General features: G+C 45.5%; 1 protein-coding gene across 1 annotated transcript in view; it reads left to right on the plus strand.

The window, feature by feature from the left end:
* The first annotated feature begins 2,478 nt into the window (after nucleotides 1-2,478).
* LOC149336145 (lysosomal alpha-mannosidase-like) overlaps nucleotides 2,479-20,711 on the plus strand; it is a 48,317-nt gene continuing 30,084 nt past the window's right edge. Inside the window, exons 1-8 of the mRNA XM_089552617.1 lie at nucleotides 2,479-2,628; nucleotides 4,811-4,957; nucleotides 5,785-5,854; nucleotides 7,373-7,412; nucleotides 7,508-7,581; nucleotides 9,386-9,513; nucleotides 11,716-11,841; nucleotides 19,176-19,367. Coding sequence (XP_089408743.1) covers nucleotides 2,479-2,628; nucleotides 4,811-4,957; nucleotides 5,785-5,854; nucleotides 7,373-7,412; nucleotides 7,508-7,581; nucleotides 9,386-9,513; nucleotides 11,716-11,841; nucleotides 19,176-19,367 — 927 coding nt within the window. The remainder of the gene's footprint in view (nucleotides 2,629-4,810; nucleotides 4,958-5,784; nucleotides 5,855-7,372; nucleotides 7,413-7,507; nucleotides 7,582-9,385; nucleotides 9,514-11,715; nucleotides 11,842-19,175; nucleotides 19,368-20,711) is intronic.

Genomic DNA, 20,711 nt, shown 5'->3' on the forward strand with positions numbered 1-20,711 from the left:
GTGGAGCGAGCCTTCATAATATTATCGCGTTGTTTTTATTTCCGTAATGACATTTTTACACCGCAAGAAAATAGTTGCGCCGCCTTTATCCTCGCAGCGAATATCCTCCCTTGCTCTAGGCGCCACGACTTGGGCGCTCATATATGTAAACTTTCCAGCATAAGTTTATGGTATGCTTGCGTTCGCTAATAAATTTATTGAAGCCGTGTGTCACAACTCAATCGCCCCGTCTAGATTTGTTTATTTAGGTGTTTATATATATGTATCTATTTGTGATTGTTGATTTATTTATTTTGATGCATTGCGGCCTCGCATCAGGCTATGGCAAGAAGATATGAACTCTGCTATTCAAGGGTTATTCCACGCGAAACAAGCCAGATATTGCGCTCAACCCTGCCTGAATTCTTTCGTAAAATGTATGGCTTTTTGTCACACTTCCGAAAGTAATTCTCTAAATCCGTGGATTTAGCAAGTCACTTTAACAAGCCGCAAGTGCTTCAATCCGCAGATTCTCACTATAGAGTACAAGACCTTTAAACGTTCAATGCGATGACGCGGGGATTGTGAAGTGAACCCTCGATCAGAGAGACACGAAGGAGACGAAAAAACTGTGCAATCAATGAAATATCAAAACAATTTCAGACGGTTAAAATTTATTTACAAACCCAAGCTTACACGGGCATCAAACGAACGCCATCGTATTCTAGGATTGGGCGGATTGGGGCTTTGATTATTAGTGACTTAATATTTGGTGGAGCAGCACAAAGTGTAGGGCAATGCCATTATCCGAGCCATTGAAGGGCGTTGTTAGAACATAAAATGCAGGAAGGCAAGGGTCCGTTATCTTGCTTTACAGAACTCTTTTTAGGTGGTTGTCCTTGAACAGATATGTGAACGTGGAATCAGACGTGGCCCTCGAGAATGACATGAAGACAGTTTCGGACAAATTAATTCCAATTGGCCATGTAGTGCACAATTTGCACTTGTTTGAAAGACACATTTAAAAAGGTCATTATACAGGTGATGCAGGTTATGAGGCAGGTTTCCGGTGGCAACTCTACGCAGCCAATGGCCGGTTGTCAACTACACAATGGAGTGTCCCTTCCCACACACGCTTGAAAGTCGCGGGCAAAGCCGAGAGTCTAATGACAGAGGACCAATTGAACGCCAGATGTACCATAGAAAATAGAGAGTTTGTAAAACACGGCCCCAGGTCTACTTTCTTGCGCATAATTTGTTCTCATTTTGACCTTCCTTACACAGCTCGGGGCCGCCCCACAGTTTCTCGTGGACTACGCTCGAAATCAGGTGTGCTATGACGATTTATGTACGCTTACTAGACCACATGTCATTTCTCCAAAGGTGATATCGTGATGTTCGGACATCCAGCACGCTTACGCAGATCACATAGCTGTAATGATATTCGCGTTAGGCGCTCACGACAGAGCCCATAAAAGAGGCGGTAAGGGGAGACATGGGCAAGACATCGTTTGGAGCGTGAAATATTGTGTGAAGAAAGGCTGTGGACAATTGCATGGTAACCGATGTACAGCTTAGGTATTTGAGTATTTGTACAGAAAGAGCACTGACTCACAGCAGCAGAAATCTACAAAAAAACTAACTAGTTAGTACGCAGGAAATCAGAACAAGGTTGTAAAACTCAAATTCAATGATTAGACCGTTCTAGATTAGACCGTTTAGGGTTAAAAACTAGTTATAAATTAGAGCAAAAAAATACTAAGCCGGGTCGCATCTCGTTTCAATGGGCCTTACTCTAAGCATCCACCCTTCAATCGGAATGTGCGTGAGTAAACTTGCGTCAGAATTTTCAGTTCAAGGTACCCATGGACGTGACAATACCATAAACCTCGGGAAAATATCTGCCATGGCTACTATACCAACCGACGAGGACACTGCAAGCATGAGGAACGGGCATGCTCACCCTTCTTTCATATATAGTATACGCTGATTCTAGGCAGAACTTTAGTACGCGTATCACTTACTTTAGCCGACCATATAAAACAGCTAAAGCCAACAACGCGAACACACTGAACACAGGGTCTCCTGCGCATCACTACTTTTCCGTAAACTTTGCTTCTTTTCACACAAGGTTTTACGGTGTCTTCTGCATATACAAGCGGGGTCAGCAATAATGGAAACACTATTATCGGATCTTGATTTCCTGACGCGACTATATGACATTTAAGAAGTGCCCTGTGGGGAGGTGTGCAGCGTTAATATGTGATGCAATATGAGGCAACGTACTTGCTCCCAGTATATATCATGCTCCAGGCTTCAAAAATGTAATCGTGGTCAACCGCGGTACCAGTTTGCGTGTACTAACGATACACGGTGTACTTTACGATTACTGCTATGACCGCATCTTGTTTCGCATCCGTATAATATGCATTTTTGTCTCTTTCTTCACGTGGTCCATGGGTGCAGGCCCGTGTTTACACGAACAACACGGTAGCAGTGATGTCCGGAGGCGACCACACTTTCACCACCGCCAGGGAGCGCTTCGAACGGCAGGAGTATGTGTCGGAGGCAGCGAACCGCATTGGCTCCGAAAGGGGAAAGGAGCCGCCTGTGAACGTCATTTACTCCACTCCAGCCTGCTACATACAGGTATAAGCGCTTTTTTCGCCGCTCTCAATGCTCGCTTAGCTCGTATACATCAAGTGAAAAAAAAAATTAAAAATTTTCCTGGTGCTTCATTGAAGTTACGGTCGTATTGAAGCTGCTCAGGAGGTCGGCTTTGCCGCTCTCAGCGGACTAGTGGAATCTGATGCAGGGCGAAATGTTGAGCATGTTGGTAGTACCTGATGACGGATACTTACCACTGAAAAAAAAAGGAGGTGACAAGTAGAAAGGCACACACGGTAATCACTTGTCGTGTGCGTCTTTGTACGTGTCTCGTCTTTAGGCACTACGGTGCCGGTAGAATCGTGCCTTGTCACCGACACCGTGGCGCTCTTGCCGGCAAGAATTAATAGACAGCTTTAGCATCCCCTGTACCCTGTTACCGTTACCGCTTTCAGAGTACAGAGATCCCGCGCGCCGTCAGTTAGCTCATGCGTAGATCATCTTGAAGGCGCCAGATGGCGCCAGCTACCTGGCCGCTGCGCAGATGCCTGCCGTATCGAGGGCAATAAGCACGTGCTCACTGGCGGTGGGAGGGCTCCTGGTACTTTGGTAACAGTAACTGCGACACTCTACACGGCATGCTAAAAGAGTCTAATGTAAACGCCGCAATCTCTTCGGGTTGGAAAGCTCGCCTGCAGTTACCATCCGTTGCCGGTTCCACCAACTGCCCTATTTCCTTCAGACCTCGTCCGATGCGACGGATGTTTTGGCAATATCGTTAGCTTTCTGTTTCCATGCTTGCATCCTGGGCCTGCTAATTTTTTCCGCTTTGAGGGGTGAAAATGAACATCTTGTATGATCAATCTGCTCATTCTTTAGCAGTTTTATTTTCGTTTGGTCGTTGAAGTCTGCAGGGTGTACCTCAGCAAACTTGCTTGCAAAAATGCTCCCGTGATTGCATGTCTTCTAGACTAGTCGGTCTGTAGCAATGGAGGGACAGCCAGAAACATGCGCCATCAGCACGGATTCGGGACAAGTGATTCTAGTTCCCTTGGAGGCCACCACACGGTGCATGGCTTTGATTAACAACGAATTGTGTGCTGGCATCATGTGTGACATAAGAAGGGAATGGCCTAGCCACATTCCTCCACTCTCGCATTACCCTCCTTCCCCGGTAAACGCCCTCCTCACTCTTCCAAGGTTAGCACCCTCTTGCGCTCGCTGCGGTGGTTAAACGGACCACCCACTCCACCAGTACCGACACCCAAACCTAGGGGCGGGCGTTTAATAGCGGCGCTTTAATACTGCTGCGCAGATACAGATCCTTGGCTTCTTATCGTTAAGCGAGATTTTATAAAACCCAGTTTTTCTGTCCAGGAGACTCAATACTTTCGATCCAAACAATTTTTGCTGTATATCCTCGTCCCGCGGCATCTGGTATTCCGGCCTCTTTTATGTATGCATCGATTGTCAGGTGTATGCATATTCTTAATTTTCCGTCTTCCTTTTTACAATTACTAGAGGGCTTACCCATTCCGTCAGTTAAGAGTCATTTACTATAATTTAGCCTGTTCCATTCCTTTCGGCCCGTCGCTCAATGTGGTTCCCGCAGTGCCAAGGGTACACACCGGGTTTCTTCAATGACTGAAATGGAGCTTCCGCGGTGCACCACCTTCTAAGGGCGTTGACTGCTGCCGGCGCCTTTAAATATCCCGCTACATTCTTCACGCTTGTAAAACTAATCGTTAGCACGCAAACCGTATTTCGGGAAACCAATCCGAGCCATTCACTTGCCTGCAAACTGAGCAGCGAAGACGTCCTTTCTTGACCAAGAAAAACGTCATTTAACACCATAGGCTACTGATGGCAACTTGGTCCTTTCCCTAGCTGGTGAAGATAATGACGAAGTCAGTTGGTCAGCCTGGAGCTAATAAACTCGTTACCTGTAAGCTCTCTTGAACCCAAGCGAGCGAGGGAAGAAAGCTGAAAGGGAAGAGGATGCTGTTCTAGTATGAGGTAAAATAAGGGGTGCGTGGTTTTGCTCCACGTTTAGAATATTGCAGACCACCACTTCTTGCGCAGTGTGTGCCCGTTCGTTGTAGGCGCAGGCGCCGAAAGATGTGCAAACGCCAACAATTTTAAACACTTTTGGGAGGTGCCTAAAAGAAAGAAATTTCATTCACTTTAGCCATTTCGTTTGTGTTTTTGTGCGTCCTCTATACAGGCGCTGCACACGGCTCGTAGAGGCTGGCCACGGTTTAAGCAAGATTTATTACCATACTCGGACGAACCAGGCCGAACTTGGACAGGATTCTACACGACCAGACCGAACCTGAAGATGATGGGGCGATACGCTAACGGCTTTCTTCAGGCAAGCGCCCCGCCGAAGTGGTGTCCAGAGGCTGGCTGCGTTGCCTGCGCTGTTGCGCTGAGAGCTCTATAAAGGAATCATATGTAACCGAATTGAAAGGAAAGAAATGAAAGCAAATTTTTTGAAGGAAGCGGGGAAGGATCACCAAAATATTGTGAAAAAGAAGGAGGTGTTCCACCCGGAATTGTTCTGTTGTGAAAGAACTAAATCATCCGGTCTGTGTCTGAATGAAGAGCTTTCGCTATTCCAGTTTCTTTGCAAGACTGGATTTTATGGCAGTAGCCAACATTCTTTCCTGTTACCTTTAGCAGCACTCATGATTTCTCATGCCAGCCAAGTTCGCCAAAATATGTCCAACAGTGAGGCGCATCACTGGCGCCTTTCTTCCGCGGTGCATTTCTGTTCGCAACCTACTGAAATTAATCGCACAAAATGAGCTTTGTAAACAAGGTGCCAGACCATCGTTACAAGGGCGCGTTGCAGGGTCAGGTCCTTGGAGGCGAGCCAGATGGTCCACGAAAGGGCGGAGGCTAAGCAGGGGATGGAAGGCTGTATAGCATTGTGTGAGGCGGTATTATATACCTGCGTATGTGTGTGCACATTCAAAACACTAGAGTGGGAAAGGGGGAGGGGAAGGGGTTGGGTACCGGCACAATTAAAGTTTGGCTGCACCAATGACTGAATTGTACTCGGCGAAGGATACGAGCCTCACGGATCGATAGTGCTGCGTGTGTTTTTGGGAGTCATGCAGATTTGTTTGAGTAAATGCTATAAACTGTACATTAGAGCACAATCTTCATCTTCTCCCTCTCTTCAATCCTCAACAGGCTTGCAAGCAGCTTTCAACTCTTGGACGTAAGGACACTACACGACATACACGACAAGTGAGGAAGCTTGGTAAGCTGCAGATATTGCCTTTACGTTTCGCTAAGTCACCAATTGTTTACGTATCACTGTGGAATGTTTTCTTTTGCATGTCTCTAATGTGTTTTGAGCGCTTCTCTTTCCTATCTACTTCGTAAATATACGGTTAAACATATTCTAGAGAAAACTGTGTTCACGGCGCGCCCTGCGGTACATTCGAATAGTGGGAAGATCTGAACCACATGTGGGCACCAGGAGGGACGCCTAGCTTCCTGTGGAAGTGATCTGAGTTATTTAGCCAGTTCCTTAATGGCTACCTTCTTTCTTAAGCCCATGCTCGACTCTCTGCATATCGTTATTCCTTTTGTCGGCTAGCTTACGCTTATATGGCTCAGTTTTATAGCTAGGCCAGTTCTGTTCTGTCTTGCTGTTGAGGCATTCATGCTTCTACGTTTCTTAACCACATCTTGCGTCTCCTGAGAGGACTTACTAGTATCCTGTCCAGCTGACCGGCCGCTTACTTCTATTGCGCGCTCAGTATTTATATTTTTCAGATTATCATTAAGGACATGAATACAATACCGTCGTCCTCATTGGCTAAAGCGTTATATTGTTGTGCAGTGGAAATGTAAATTTACCTTATTTTTCTCTTCTTTCTTACCAGTTTCCTAAGTTGTTTCTGCAATTCTAGGCTAATTCCAGGCCTTATCACCCTGTGGCCAAAACATCTCACCTTCGAGCACCTGGTGAACCTGCACAATGTGAGGCTACGCGCACAGAGTATAAAATCTGAGTTTCCATTAGTGGTCTGCCCGGAGCCAGAGATTCCTAGCACCATCCGCTTTGTCGTGGGTCTGACCACCGCCTTGGTCAGTGGTTCCGCAACCGCTGGAGACGGACAGATGGCGGTTAGTTGCTGTATGAATAAATGAGGATGTAGAGTACAACCAGAGTGACAAATCCTGATCTGAGGTCAGAGTGCGGTTGTCGGCTCTGGCGGCCGGATGTAGGCCGACTTGTGCTGTAGGTATTTAGTGTGTTTTAAAAAGACACTGAGAACGAATGGAATTTCGACTATACCGATAGCTTAACCTTGCTTAATCCAGAATGCACTACTCTCAGGGAATGTGTTTCGATAAGTTATAGAACAGGTCGAAAAGTGAGATACAGGTGTCGCCGCTATCGGCTGTTTTCGCAAGCTAACTGTGGTGACGCCTTGTCATCTTCTACGGCTCGTATCCCAAAAATCACGATGTGGCATCACCTATATTCAGTTCGCCACCATGGAAACCAATTGGATCTCCACGTCACCGATTTGAACCAACTAGCCAGAAAGAAATGTCCTGTTCTGAAATCTAGTTTTCTCAGCTACAATTACGACTTTTCCTGCTGAACAAATATCCAACATAGCGTTAGAAGCTATAAATATGATTTTTCGAAGTACATGAAGTGAATGGAATTGATCTGAGTGTCCCGTGTGTGGTATCGGCGGCCCCGTTTGCTATATAACAACGCAACTGTCTCTTCTTTTTTATTCCTCTTGGTGTACAGCCGAAGCAGTCGCCACGCTTCAGCATCACGACGGCATGACGTGAGTGAGAGAAGCGGCAATCGCCGATGGTTTTGAGCCACCCTCATAGTTTAAAAGTGACCGATTCCTCTTCGTGGGCCCCTCCTTCCATCCAGGGGCACATGCAGTGAGAAAGTAGCCAAGGACTACGCCCACAGGCTCTACCAGGGCATACAAGAATGCGAGGCAAGCAGTCGCATCACTTCGTTTGATTCAACTGTCACTTTTGTTCGACGAATTCAATCTTTTGCCGGGTTACGTAGCTTAGAAGTAGGAAGATGTCCTAGAAGTCCACTTTACAAGAGGCGGTCACGAAAGCTAGACCTCTTGAAAAGTTTTCTCCGTCCCTCCGCCCGTCACTACAGCATTGGCAAGGTAGTGTGGATGCCTGAAGGTCATTTGGCCTAATAAAATGACCGCGAGCTCACTCATAGGTATAAGCAGAAATCACGGTCTCCTCCAGCTTTTTGTTTTGTTTTGTTTCCCGTAGCGCCTGAGTTCAGCTCACGCGTTTATCGCACGGTGGCTATAGACTATTTTGGGGCAGTGCTCGAACAACAGTCAGCCTTTTTCGCAATATGTGGCGCCCTCTGGGGCGCGGCGAAAATTCATCTGGCATTGCTTGAAAACAAATACGCTAGGCAGGCGCAGGTGTGATCTGATACCACGAGGAGCTAGCTGAGCCTGCGAAGTGGCATGTGTGTGCCTGACAGCTGCCGCCATCTGTCGCATGCGCCTATCACTAACATGAACTGCGCATGCGCAGTAGAACCTTGCAGTTTTGTTTCAACCAGTGGAGTTAGAGTAATAAGAGGCGCGCATGCGAGCACCGGACTTGTCAAAAAGGCCGATTGCACAATGAAAATTGTTATCTCGTCGACCGCTTAATAAGAAGGAATTTCAAGCGGTAGCGTCATGTTGGCAGCTTCCATCTAAGAAAACGTCTTTCCGAGTGGCAACAATAAAGAAGTAGCTGAAATAAACATTTCCTCCACCACTAAGACACTAAGAGATGGAACTAAGTGTTGTCAACTTTGCGGATGCTGAGGGCACAAAACCATATGTAGAGCAAGGTCAAATTGAAAAGCAAGTAACGCCTGTGAACAAAACAAAATATTTTACCTGGGTAGTTCGTGTTAGCCCCTGTGTAACAGTAGCCTGATTCATGTTTCTCGGTCGAGGGTCTAATGAAGAACATCTTCATTACCGATTGCAAAGGAACATCTTGGTGCACTGCAGGAAAGAAAAGTACTTCAGAAAAGTACGACATTTGCGCATCCGCGTTTTATTTCAGCATGAGAGTACCTTTCCGGCCGTCGTGACTCTAGAATTCAACCAAGAGCTCGGCCAAACTCCATCACAATGCCCTTCCGCCCATTACACTTGGTTACTGTGTCGGATAAAAGACGTTACTATTGGAATGAAAGCAGCTGAAAAGAACGCCGAACCGGAGCCTTAACGCCATTTTAGACATCGGAGTTGTAAGACGCGGTTCTCTTTCGATCTACTTTCCCTTAGACCACAATCTTATCTCCTGGCTGGCTTAAACTCACTCTGTTTTAATCAATTATCTGCCATCTCCGAAAGATTGCGAGTGATGAGAGCTATACTCGGAAACAACTCAAAAGACAGCAATTGGCCCCAATCATCTATGGTCCGCAAGGTAATATGTGTTCCCGCTAATCAATCAAACTACGAAATGAAATCTACATTTCAATATTTTACTATAATAAACATGTCGCACGCACGAAACTTAATCCCCTTAAAATTTTGTCTTAGCCTTTAGTTAAGGTAGCCTAGAATACTTTACCACAGGACAATACACATTTTTTCCAGGAAGAGCAGTCTGAAGTGGCCGTAACTCAAAGAAGCTTCATTTTTAACTAATATATTACCCGACTATACCTAGAATTTTATTGCATAGCTGCTGTAGCAGCCGCAAAGCGGTTGTCTGGGTGAGTAATGCCATCTCACTTTGGTCTCGTTGCAGCGAGTGATCAGCGCCAGCGTCTGGTCGTTGATGAATTCCGGCGATGCAGAGTTCTTCGACCACTCCGATCGCCTCGGCTTCTGCCATCTGCTCAATCAAAGCGACTGCGTCCACACTTTAGTTGAAAAGCAGGTCAGAGAAGTTTTCTTCGTGAGCTAGACAATAATTCCACACGTGCGGGTGCCTCGGGCTTTAGGCTGCATAAATGCCGTAGCAGCTGTTGTGCGATGATGGCGGAAACTCTCGCGTCCGCCACTTCCAGACGGAGAATAATGCCCACGAGCAGCGAAGCCATAAAATAACGCGGGTCAGGAATGGAGCTCTCACGAGATAACGTCAATTTAATTTGCTAGCCCAGGTGGCACGTGCTACCTAGCGGATTCGAGAAGAATGCCAGTAACATCTATACAGGGTTTTTAACCTAAGACTTTACACACTTTTTAAAAATAGGTTTTTGAGTCAGAAGAGCGTTTCTTTCGGTGTATCATTGTCAACGGTGAAGTACATCAGAATACACCTAAGGCGTGCTAACTAGCAGGCTAGTTAACTAATATTGAACAGTCGACTGTTTAACTATTCTTGTTAGTGTCCTTAATTATCGAGACACATGTAGCCCAGCCTAAGTAATATTCATATCAGTGTTTGGAATTTCGAAAACGCCCTTGATCTCGGCGCTGGGGCAAAAAAAAATCTTGCTTCCGTCGCACCAAAATACATGCGCTTTCGAGAAGCTTGCAGGCAAAGCAACCTCTATAGTACACGTAACTCGTCGATTACCCTCGCCATCGAGGCGAGGGTAATCGCGTTCTCGAAACTGTAAAAACTGATATTGATATTTCGGAGCAATAGCGCAAAGAGGACAAGGGACCAAGAACGAGAAGACACACACAGCGCTAGATATTCCTTGCGGTGGGCTACACGCCTCTCAATAACTAAAGAGCCTAACAGTAATAGTTAAAAAGTTAACTATTTAATATTAGGTAACCAGCCTGCTTGGTGCATTTCTTAGCATCACTATGAGGTACTTCGCCGCTGGCAATGCTATGGCGAAAAAGAGTTCTTCTAACTCAACAAGCCTTTTTGAAAGTTTTGTGCAGTCTAAGGTAAGACCCTGTATATTTATGGTCTACGACGGCATGGAACTGCGCGTGTTCAGAAAGATGAGTTTCTTGGTATGGTATGGTATGGTATGGTATGGTATGGTATGGTATGGTATGGTATGGTATGGTATGGTATGGTATGGTATGGTATGGTATGGTATGGTATGATATGGTGTGGTATGGTATGGTATGGTATGATGTGTTACGGTAAGCTATAGTAGGGCATCGTGTGGTATGACATGTGCGATATCGTATGATATGATGTGGTAGGTTAAGGTACTGTAATTGCATGGTATGTACAGTACGGTAGGTATACTATGTTAAAGTATGGAATGGTATGGTGTGGTAAGGTATGGTACTGTTCATTGGGGTATGTTATGGTGTGGCTGTAGTACACAGGATCTGACGTCCTAAAGGTGCGCGGGGCCAATGAGAGGCATTATTGAAGCCTCCGGAGTAACCCTTTTCCCAAGCATTTCCCCTCAGAACTGCCAGGATCACCACGCTCGCTACAAGGCCTAACCAGGGCTGAAGATGACCTCACTTAAGGTCCAACAAGAGGAAGTCCCCGGTATATCGGTCTACCCATGTGTGGGCTTACTCTTCGGAAGTGGCCGTGCCGTGGTCTACACCACGTAAGGCTATAGGATACTTTTTGAAGGGCTGTATTCTTCGTATCGCAGCGGTGGCCGTGGCGTTTCCCCATCCCCATCGCTTGTGGTAGGCGCTGGTTTCGATCGCTAGTGCCGCCGGGTAGAACAGTTCCTAATGTATACAAGCTACTACCGGCCTGGTGATCAGCCTGTCTGTGGCTAACTCCTTGGAGAAAGTCTTTCTGGTGAATAGTAGTTCCTCCGGAGACTGAAATCTCTTGTGTTACAATGCCCAGATATAGGACATGGGTCGTCACACATCCGACCCTCGCATGCGGGGTTTGCAGCCTTTGAACTTCAGTGCCACAGGGTACACATCGTCTTTCTAAGGTCATCATCTTTCCCCCGGACTGGTGCTGGTTTCAAACGGCGGAATACTTGCCAATTAAGTCTTTCCCATGACCCAACTTCAAACGTTTTCTCGCCCCGTTTTTTACAGCTATCAAAGAGAACAGACCGATCCCTGAAGAAGTGTGTCATTTGCTTGCTATATGGTTGCTTCCCTCTGCAATAATGACGGCGGGGAAGTTGTTTGAAAGTGACCATTAGGTTAAGTATTGTCTTTTTTTTTGGCACCGCAGTTCGGGGTTATTGTGTACAACCCCGCCAGCGTGACGATCTCACATTACGTTCGACTGCCGCTGAGGGTCCCTGAAGAGTCCAAGGTCACCGTTATCGGACCCGGGGGTGCCAAGATAGAGTCCCAGGTAAGGCTCTTGGTTTCCATGACGAAACACAGCACAGCTTCTTCCCTGCACAGCTGGAAGTCGGGCAGAAGAGTGTACGGAGGGTCTGTCGCGTCCGTGGTGTCCAGAAATCTTCATACCACTAGCAGTTCACTTCCTCTGACGTTCATTATGCTGCTTTCTAGTTCTTTTCACAATGTCCCATCACAGGCTGCATGCAAAAAAAAGATTTCTTGTGTAAAAGAACCGTCCATAGATAAAGATTAATAATCTCATTTATATATATGTATCATATATTTTACCCGCCGCGGTGGCTCAGTGGTTACAGCGCTCGGCTGCTGACCCGAAAGACGCGGGTTCGATCCCGGCTGCGGCGGTCGAATTTCGATGGAGGCGAAATTCTAGAGGCCCGTGTACAGTGCGATGTCAGTGCACGTTGTGTACAGTGCGATGTCAGTGCACGTTAAAGAACCGTATAGGTGGTCTAAATTTCCGGAGCCCTTCACTACGGCGTCCCTCATAGCCTGAGTCGCTTTGGGGCGTTAAACCTTAATAAACCAATAAAGTATTATATATATCACAGCAAACTCACGTGCGTAACACTCCGATAAGGCATTAGTACCCGTGACCCTCCTTCCTTTCTTTTCAGTTTTCATGTTTTCATACTGTCATTAGGTCATAAAGAATTGCTTATTTTCCTACTGTCAATCTTTTTCAGCAAATTAAGGCTACTTTCGCTTTAACCTGTCCTTTTATCACATCCCGTTTATTTTATTAGCCGCATCTCAGGTGTATGATGAACAGGTACCAATCAAAAAATCAGTGTAGGCCCGACATTAGGCCTCTAAAGCTGGCCAACACTTCAACGCGTGGCCCAAGACTGACCAACGAGATTGGGCCCTGCCAGCGCGGTTGACAGAGTGCTTACATTTGCCGACCATCGCAGACAGCGTCGCCTTGACCTAGGAGGTCAACATAACATTATTCTCCAGCTTAGCGTGGTCAACTGCTAATTACTATTTAAAAGTTACCTTTATTCGCATCTGTATACTATGGTGACATTAGCGCTGTCCTGTACAGTCTCAGGCTTACCTCATTGAGTTTTTGCCCTCTACCTGACCTCGATGTTTGTCTTACTTCCCTCCGTTTCTATTAGTTGCAGCTAGCTAGGATAAAGTACGCAGAAAAATACACGAATTATTAATCTTTATTTTCCAAACAGTGACGCTTTGACACTCCGAAGAGGCTACTGGTTCCATTTTTCATAATTTTCGGCATTGTTCGATACAACAAAAAGCCCTGCTTCTCTTTTGTGCCTCCTGAAACGTGTGCAGCAGCTTAGGAATGGAGATGCCGAACACTGCCTGCCCTTTTGTCATGTGCGCCCATTAGCGACTGCTTGGTTACTGCACTTTCAACATGAATTATGCCTGATCCGGGTAGTCAACCTTGACGTAACCGAAAAATTAGAAAACAGATTGGGAACGATGGATCTAGTAACCTTATGTGACCAAAAGTGTAATGGAGGCACACATGTTAACAAGGACGTACCTGAGACGCCAGTTGTACCACACGCAAAGTCGCGACACAACAGGTTTGTGCCTTAAATAATGTTAAGATACGAAACAGCTTATTTTTCAGTTTTCTTGAAGTATTAACAAATGCCGGCAATGTAACTAAGCAATCTCTCAAATCAAGGCATTGATGCTCCTGAGCTGTGTAAAAGTGGTCTTTCCCCTGTTCGAGCCTGTACAGCTGCACTTCTATGCAGCTGCCACTGCCGACAAGCGCCTCATCAGGATGCCAACAGAATTGTTGAAATCTTTTCATCCGCACGATGCGAACTAGCTGGTCTTCACCAAATAAGAAAGAGTTGTTAATACAGATTTACGAACAGAAACATGTAATTATATATACATGTCCGTATATACAGGGTGTACAACTCAAATCGATCATTTAATTATAATTAATTAGGGAACGCAACTCCTCGAAGAAAGCTGTGTTCATATATTTTTTTACAAATATCTTGCTGGAAGAAAAAAAAGGAATACTTTTTGTAACAAACAATTTTACTTCAAGATAACTTGCGAGTTGTCCATTCGAACCCGATAGTAAAATTAAAATATCCACAGGACTTATGAATTGCGTAGATTGTAGATTTTACGATTTAATGTCTCGAAAGGACACGTGGAAAATGAGAGGGGCCCCAGTGGAACGCTCCGGACTGATTTACGCAATCTGTAGTTCTTTAACGTCTGCTGATATCGAACTACATCCAAGCATTTTGTGCTTCACCTGAATCCAAAATACGGGCGCCATTGCCTGGATTGAACCCGCGACCATGACACCTGCAGCCGAATGCCAGAACAAGTGAACCACCTCGGGAGCTTCATAAATTATGGTTCATTTGCTTTCGTAACGGTATCGCTCATGGCACTGCTCTTATTTTTAGCGATCTCAATATTCGGCAGCATATCTGCAGCCAAATCCCGCTAATTACGCATGCAAGGCAAGGACGATCAACGCAAAACTCTTCCCATATGGCGCTAAGTGCGCGTGATGGTTCAATTCCCAGAGGCGCAGCAACACGTAAACCTGATAACTGGCGCCACACTTCACGTTCTTCTAGGAAGAATAAAGAGGCTCCTCACATAAAAGCGGCGTAAAACAAAGAAACAGTTTCGCGCAGAACATCGGCTACGTAAGTATACGCAGTTTATGATGTAAATTTCTAGTTGAATACCTCAAAGCTATGGCGTGCTACGGAAATTGTTCCTAACGAAATAGTTAAAAAATATGCCTCAAGTATCCATTCACGATATCGGGAGGTACTAAAATAGTTCATCATCATCATCATCAGCCTGACTACACCCACTGCAGGGCAAAGGCCTCTCCCATGTCTCTCCAATTAACCCTGTCCTTTGCCAGTTGCCGCCACTGTATCCCCGCAAACTTCTTAATCTCATCCGCCCACTTGACTTTCTGCTGTCCCCTGCTACGTTTGCTTTCTCTTGGAATCCACTCCGTTACCCTCAAGGACCAGCGGTTATCTTGCCTTCGCATTACATGCCTTGCCCAAGCCCATTTCTTCCTCTTGATTTCAACTAAGATGTCATTAACCCGCGTTTGTTCCCTCACCCACTCCGCCCTCTTCCGGTCTCTTAACGTTACACCTATCATTTTCCTTTCCATAGCTCGCTGCGTTGTTCTTAACTCAAGCTGAACCCTCTTTGTTAGCCTCCACGTTTCTGCCCCATAGGTGAGTACCGGTAGGATACAGCTGTTGTATACTCTTCTATTCAGGGATATTGGTAAGCTACCATTCATGACCTGAGAGAACCTGCCATATGCGCTCCACACCATTCTGATTCTTTTAGTTATTTCCCTCTCATGATCCGGATCTGCGGTCACTACCTGCCCTAAGTAGACATACAGGGTCTGTTCTGAAAGTAGTAGGACTGGTTTTTTCCTGGGCGAACGGGCGAACGAGAGGTGGTCTGCGCGTGCAGGATCGTTGAAGGGGGATATTGGGAATGCTGGGGAAAATCGGCAGTCGGCTCTCGGCCGTTGAAGAGAGGAGGTCGCTTGTACTGTAAACCCCTGTCGAAACGTCTCGTCACGCAGAATCGTCGAGCGTTTACTGGATCAGCGATACGCGATCAAATTTTGAGTAAATCTTGGTAAAACGGGCAAAGAGACTCTCAACATGATTAAGGAGGCCTACGGTGACGCTTCCATGGGTAGATCAGGTGTTTTTAAGTGGCACAAGCTTTTCTGAGAAGGTAAGGAAAGAGTGGAGGAAGACGACCGCTTCAGACGCCCTTCGACCAGCAAGACTCACGAAAATCTGTAGCGAGGGAAAGATTTACTGAACAGTGATCGTGGAATGAGTATCAGAATGATTGCTGATGACTTGAGTCAAACCCAAGTTTTTGGGATCGCGACAGAAAACTTATCCATGAGGAAAGCGTGCGCGAAGTTGGTGCCGGGAGTGTTGTCAGAGGAGGAAACGGTCCTCATTCATCATCTGAATGAGGACCCCGATTTTTTGTCCAGCACAAGGCGGCAACGCTGCCTCAGCCCCCCTACAGCCTCTACTTGGCCCCGCCAGACTTTTTTCTATTCCCAAGAATAAAATCGACGCTCGAGGGGAAACATCACGGACCGGTAGAGGCGGTTCAACAGGCCGTGACGAGGGAGCTAAACAGCATTCTGGTCCAGGCGGTCCTGGAGGCGTACGAAAACTGTAAAACTGATTGGCAGCAGCGTGTAGGTGCGGAAGGGTGCTACCTTGAAAAATTGTAATCGTTTGTACTATTCTCTTGAATAAATTGTGTTTAAAAAATGAGTCCTACTACTTTCAGAACAGACCATGTATTATCTTACTACTTCCAGCACCTCGCTACCAATTGCGAACTGCTGTTCCCTTGCTAGGCTGTTGAACATTACTTTGGTTTTCTGCATGTTAATTCTTAGCCCCACCGTTCTGCTCTGCCTGTCTAACTGATTGATCATGCTTTGCAGTTCTTGTCCTGAGTGGCTTAGCAAGGCAATGTCATCAGCGAATCGAAATTACTCAGGTATTATCCATTAACTCTTAACCCCAACTGTTCCCATTCTAGTCCCCGGAATACCTTTTGTAAGCAGGCAGTGAAGAGCATTGGCGAGATCGTGTATCCCTGCCTGAATTTTATTGCTGACTTTATGGAGAACTATAGTAGCTGTGCAATCGTTATAAACATCTTCCAATATTTTCACATAACACTTTCACATAGTTCCAGGAGGCACTTAACACTGCTTACATGCTTGAAGACGGAAGTATTAGTGCATCATCATGAGCGTTCGACCTCGACGCAGGTTGCGCACTGACAAATGAAACACAGGCGCGCCTCGGAACGCTGATAAATAAACGATGAATCCACAAAGGTTCCAGTGGAACACTTGGACACTCGGTTCAAATACCTGTCGCGAGCTAGCCTCAAACTTGACTACCAGATGTAGGTTATGTGCAACGAGAACTCGAATCACACCACTCGGAACGCTGTAAGACACACGGCTAATAATTTTGATATGAAAATCACTGTTTGGAGGAAGGAAATGGCGCAGTAGTCTCACGTCTCGGTTTACACCTCCACGGCGCCTTAAGGGAAGAGGTAAAGAGTCAGGGAAGGCATGCAATTAATGTGCGTATGTCGTCGGTCCAAATCTCTGTCGCAAGCTAGCCTCGAATTTGATTAGCGCATCTAAGCTATATGCAAAGAGAAATTGTATGGCACAACAAAGAACGCTTTATGACAACCGATTGTGTCAGAGTTTTGGTACGATTGTAGTCGGAAAACGCGCTGCATTGAGGTCGTCCAGTTGAGAGCATACATAGGCTACCAACATGCGTATGATTACCTGAAATAGTAGTGTTCCGCTTGCTGCGTGTGTCCTACGCCCTTTTGATTGCGGCGCTCTGTTTTTCCTGAAAACGCGCTGCATTGAGGTCGTCCAGTTGAGAGCATACATAGGCGACCAACATGCGTATGATTACCTGAAATAGTAGTGCTCCGCTTGCTGCGTGTGTCCTACGCCCTTTTGATTGCGGCGCTCTGTTTTTCCTGCATTCGAAAGGATTTTCTCAACCACTTTCGAGTACACACGTGCCAACACTCACACGCTGCAGGCTTTTCTCTTCATAGTACTTGTAATATTTTAGCATTAAAAGTGTACTATTTAATATTAATTCACTAGGTGAATCTCGACATCAAGCAACCTAATTCACCTTCTTTTTTAAGTATAAATTGAAACTCTTCCTTCCTAATATGTGAATCTCATTACAGCGCTGTCATTTATCTTACGTATCACTGCATCCTACAGTGCGTTATTGTACTTTCTTCTATATTTTATTTCTTGTATTTAAATCTGTCGGTTTCGGCACTTCACGCTATGTACTACCTTGTTATTAGGGGTGTGCGAATATTCGAAATTTTCGAATATATTTCGAATATTACATTTTTAGTATTCGTATTCGATTCGAAATCCAAGTATTCGTGTTGTTTCGAATACTCGACACGACGCGAATGTTCGTATCTAGCCGAATATTCTATTGCGAGCACCGGCTTTCATTTCGGTCCGCAAGTCCTATCGACAGAGACATAACAACATGGCGGCGCCCAGAGCAATGCTCCTTCTAGCCACCATAGCAATGCGTAACGTTGGGCCATGGAGTAGCTGACTGCTCTGGTGAGCTTCTTTGTGGCTATACCTGCGAAGCTGGTATAGTCAGGGCTGTGCACGAAATACCTCGCAATACTTGCCAGTTCAGTGCAAATTGAGAGGGCATTTTCTTTGGCTGGAGAAGTCGTTTCAGCTAGAAGGGAACTACTTCTGCCTGACCATGTGGGGCAGCCGGTTTTCCTTCATGACAACCTTTTATGTTCATCCAAGCAACGCGCTTTTGTGCTTATGGCAAGCTAGCCTTGATCAATGCTGTGTACTAGCCATCTTATCTGATATTTCCACTCTTCTAAGAACAATGTTCGAGACTTCGATACTTTTTGTGCAGCCACACACACCTTTTGTGCTCATTTCATCACTGATAGTTGAACTGTGATGTTTTTGGGTGCTCAAATAAGTGTTTTGTAGTGGTTAAATGCGTCTGTCCTTGATTATTCGATATTCGATTCGATATTCGGAACCAAGTATTCGTATTCGATACGTATTCGAAAAATTTGATATTCGCACACCCTTACTTGTTATTTATTCTCTGTGTTAACCCTTCTGGTTAACATCCCTGCCTTTCCCCTCTCTTTATCTCTCTCTCTCTCTCTGTGTTTATTCGCAATAAACTTTGCAGAGACTGATCTTTTTAGCTTCTGTCTCGCATTTCACTGATTATTTCTATATTGAAATTTATTCTCTTGAGGGGTCCCACCTGCGGTCTTGCACCATGGTCGCTGTAAATTCATGCAACTGTTTTTAGAATCTAAAATAAACTTTGAACTTCAACTTCTGCTATGGCAGTTATCCACTCACTAAATTTAAGCCGCCCGGCCATCGCCGACAACGCATCGTTTGTTTCTAAGGGGTGCGGGAAATGCAAATTTTATAACACTGTATACTGCATGCAGTGAAAGCAATTAGGCACTAGAATAACCCCGTACAGAATGAGCCGTTTCTTTGACTCAAGTTTTCTTTTATACAGTCTGAAGTTTTCATGGCCAGAACCCGCCTTTTTTTTCTAGCTTTTAAATATTATATCTTTATTGAAACCACCAAAATGACCAGCGCTTGGAAGAGCTAAAAACTGGGCCAGTCCCTGCACTGCCACATTCCGAGTGGGCGCACTTCTTGGGTCCCGTGTCTCGCAGGTTGTGCCAGTGGCATCGCACCCCCACCACATCCCTGAGAGCATGGGTTTCGCCACGTCGTCGCTGGTATTCCATGTAGAAGTGGAACCTATCGGCGCCAGCATCTACAGAGTGCATTGCGACACTTCGGCTTACGAAGTGCCTCCAAAAGCCTCCGAGGCAGGCCAGCAGGATACCTTTATCGAAAACAAGGTACGTAATAATACATTCCCGTTTTCTTGTTTTAGAAGGCAGCTCTTGGGCGCGCGTTTGTTGCTTGCGTGTCGTCGCCGGCGTTGTAGATGTAGTCGGCGTAACATGCTGCCTGACCATGCACAACAATTCTGGACAAAGCCATTTTTCAGCGGAAAACCTTTATGAGCTGCAATTTCTTTAATATAGAGTAATATTTCACTATAACAATCAATGTATCATCACACGACGGCAGTCTCGAATTTTTTTTTCCTATAATACATTCCCGTTTTCTTGTTTTAGAGCGCAGCTCTTACGCGCCTGTTTTTTGCTTGCGTGTCGTCGCCGGCGTTGTAGATGCAGTAGGCGCAATATGCTGCCTGACCATGTGCAACAATATTGGGACAAAGCCATTTTTCAGCCGGAAACCTTTTATGAGCAGCAATTTTTTTATTATAGTTTAATATTTCACTATAAAAATCAATGTATCACCACACGACACCAGTCTGGAATTTTTTTTCTATTAACGTTTTTGCTATCGCCAAAAGCGTTCCCCGTTGATTTTCTATGGGAGTCTTAACTGTTAGATGCGATCGATGGAAACACTTTAAAAGAAAGATTTTGCTATATATCGGAAGAATTGACCAATACAACCAACATTTCCGTAAAAATATCCTACAAATTTCCAATTTTCAAACTTTTCGTCCAAAATTGTTGGACGTCAATCGTGGCAGGTAGTAGCAGAGCGAAACGCCACCTGCCATGGTGAGAGCGGCGGAATGGACAACCTGAAGGTGAGTATTCCACTGGAAGACCCTGGAGGGTGGCTTGTATTCCGCCACCTGCCATCGGTTGGCCCAAATTTTGCATTACCAAATATAGTAATCGTCTGTGAATTTTTCTAAGCCAAGAAACGACAAGTTGCCGACTATCTCCTCCAGCACTAGACTAAGTGTGTGGTATTAATTACTTTTTAATTTACCCTCAGGACAACTCCATCCTATTTTTCCTCTGAGTGAAAACGGATTACATCACTTCTTTTGGTTACGTTTGGACACTTAATCGGCATTAAAAGAAGCATTTTTGCTCAGAGAATTTGGCTGGAAAATGGAACATTTTTTTCCTCGCCAAACCACTCAAATCGATGTCGTCAACACCGAAAAGGCCTCCACGATCACACACCTGAAGCAAATGAGGGCGTATCCTGGGCTCTATACTTCGCGCAAGAAAATCTACATAGATGTTATTGCAGTTTGGTTATGAAAACGGCTGATGGCAGCGATACATGTAGTTAGTTCTCAGGCGAAAGCCTTTAATGGGTCATTCTCCCGTCCGTCCGTCCCGCGTTGCATCCAGCGCCTAGGG

This window comes from Amblyomma mixtum, chromosome 7, assembly GCF_055824585.1.
Source record: "Amblyomma mixtum isolate Tamu chromosome 7, ASM5582458v1, whole genome shotgun sequence".
Classification (NCBI taxonomy): domain Eukaryota; kingdom Metazoa; phylum Arthropoda; class Arachnida; order Ixodida; family Ixodidae; genus Amblyomma; species Amblyomma mixtum.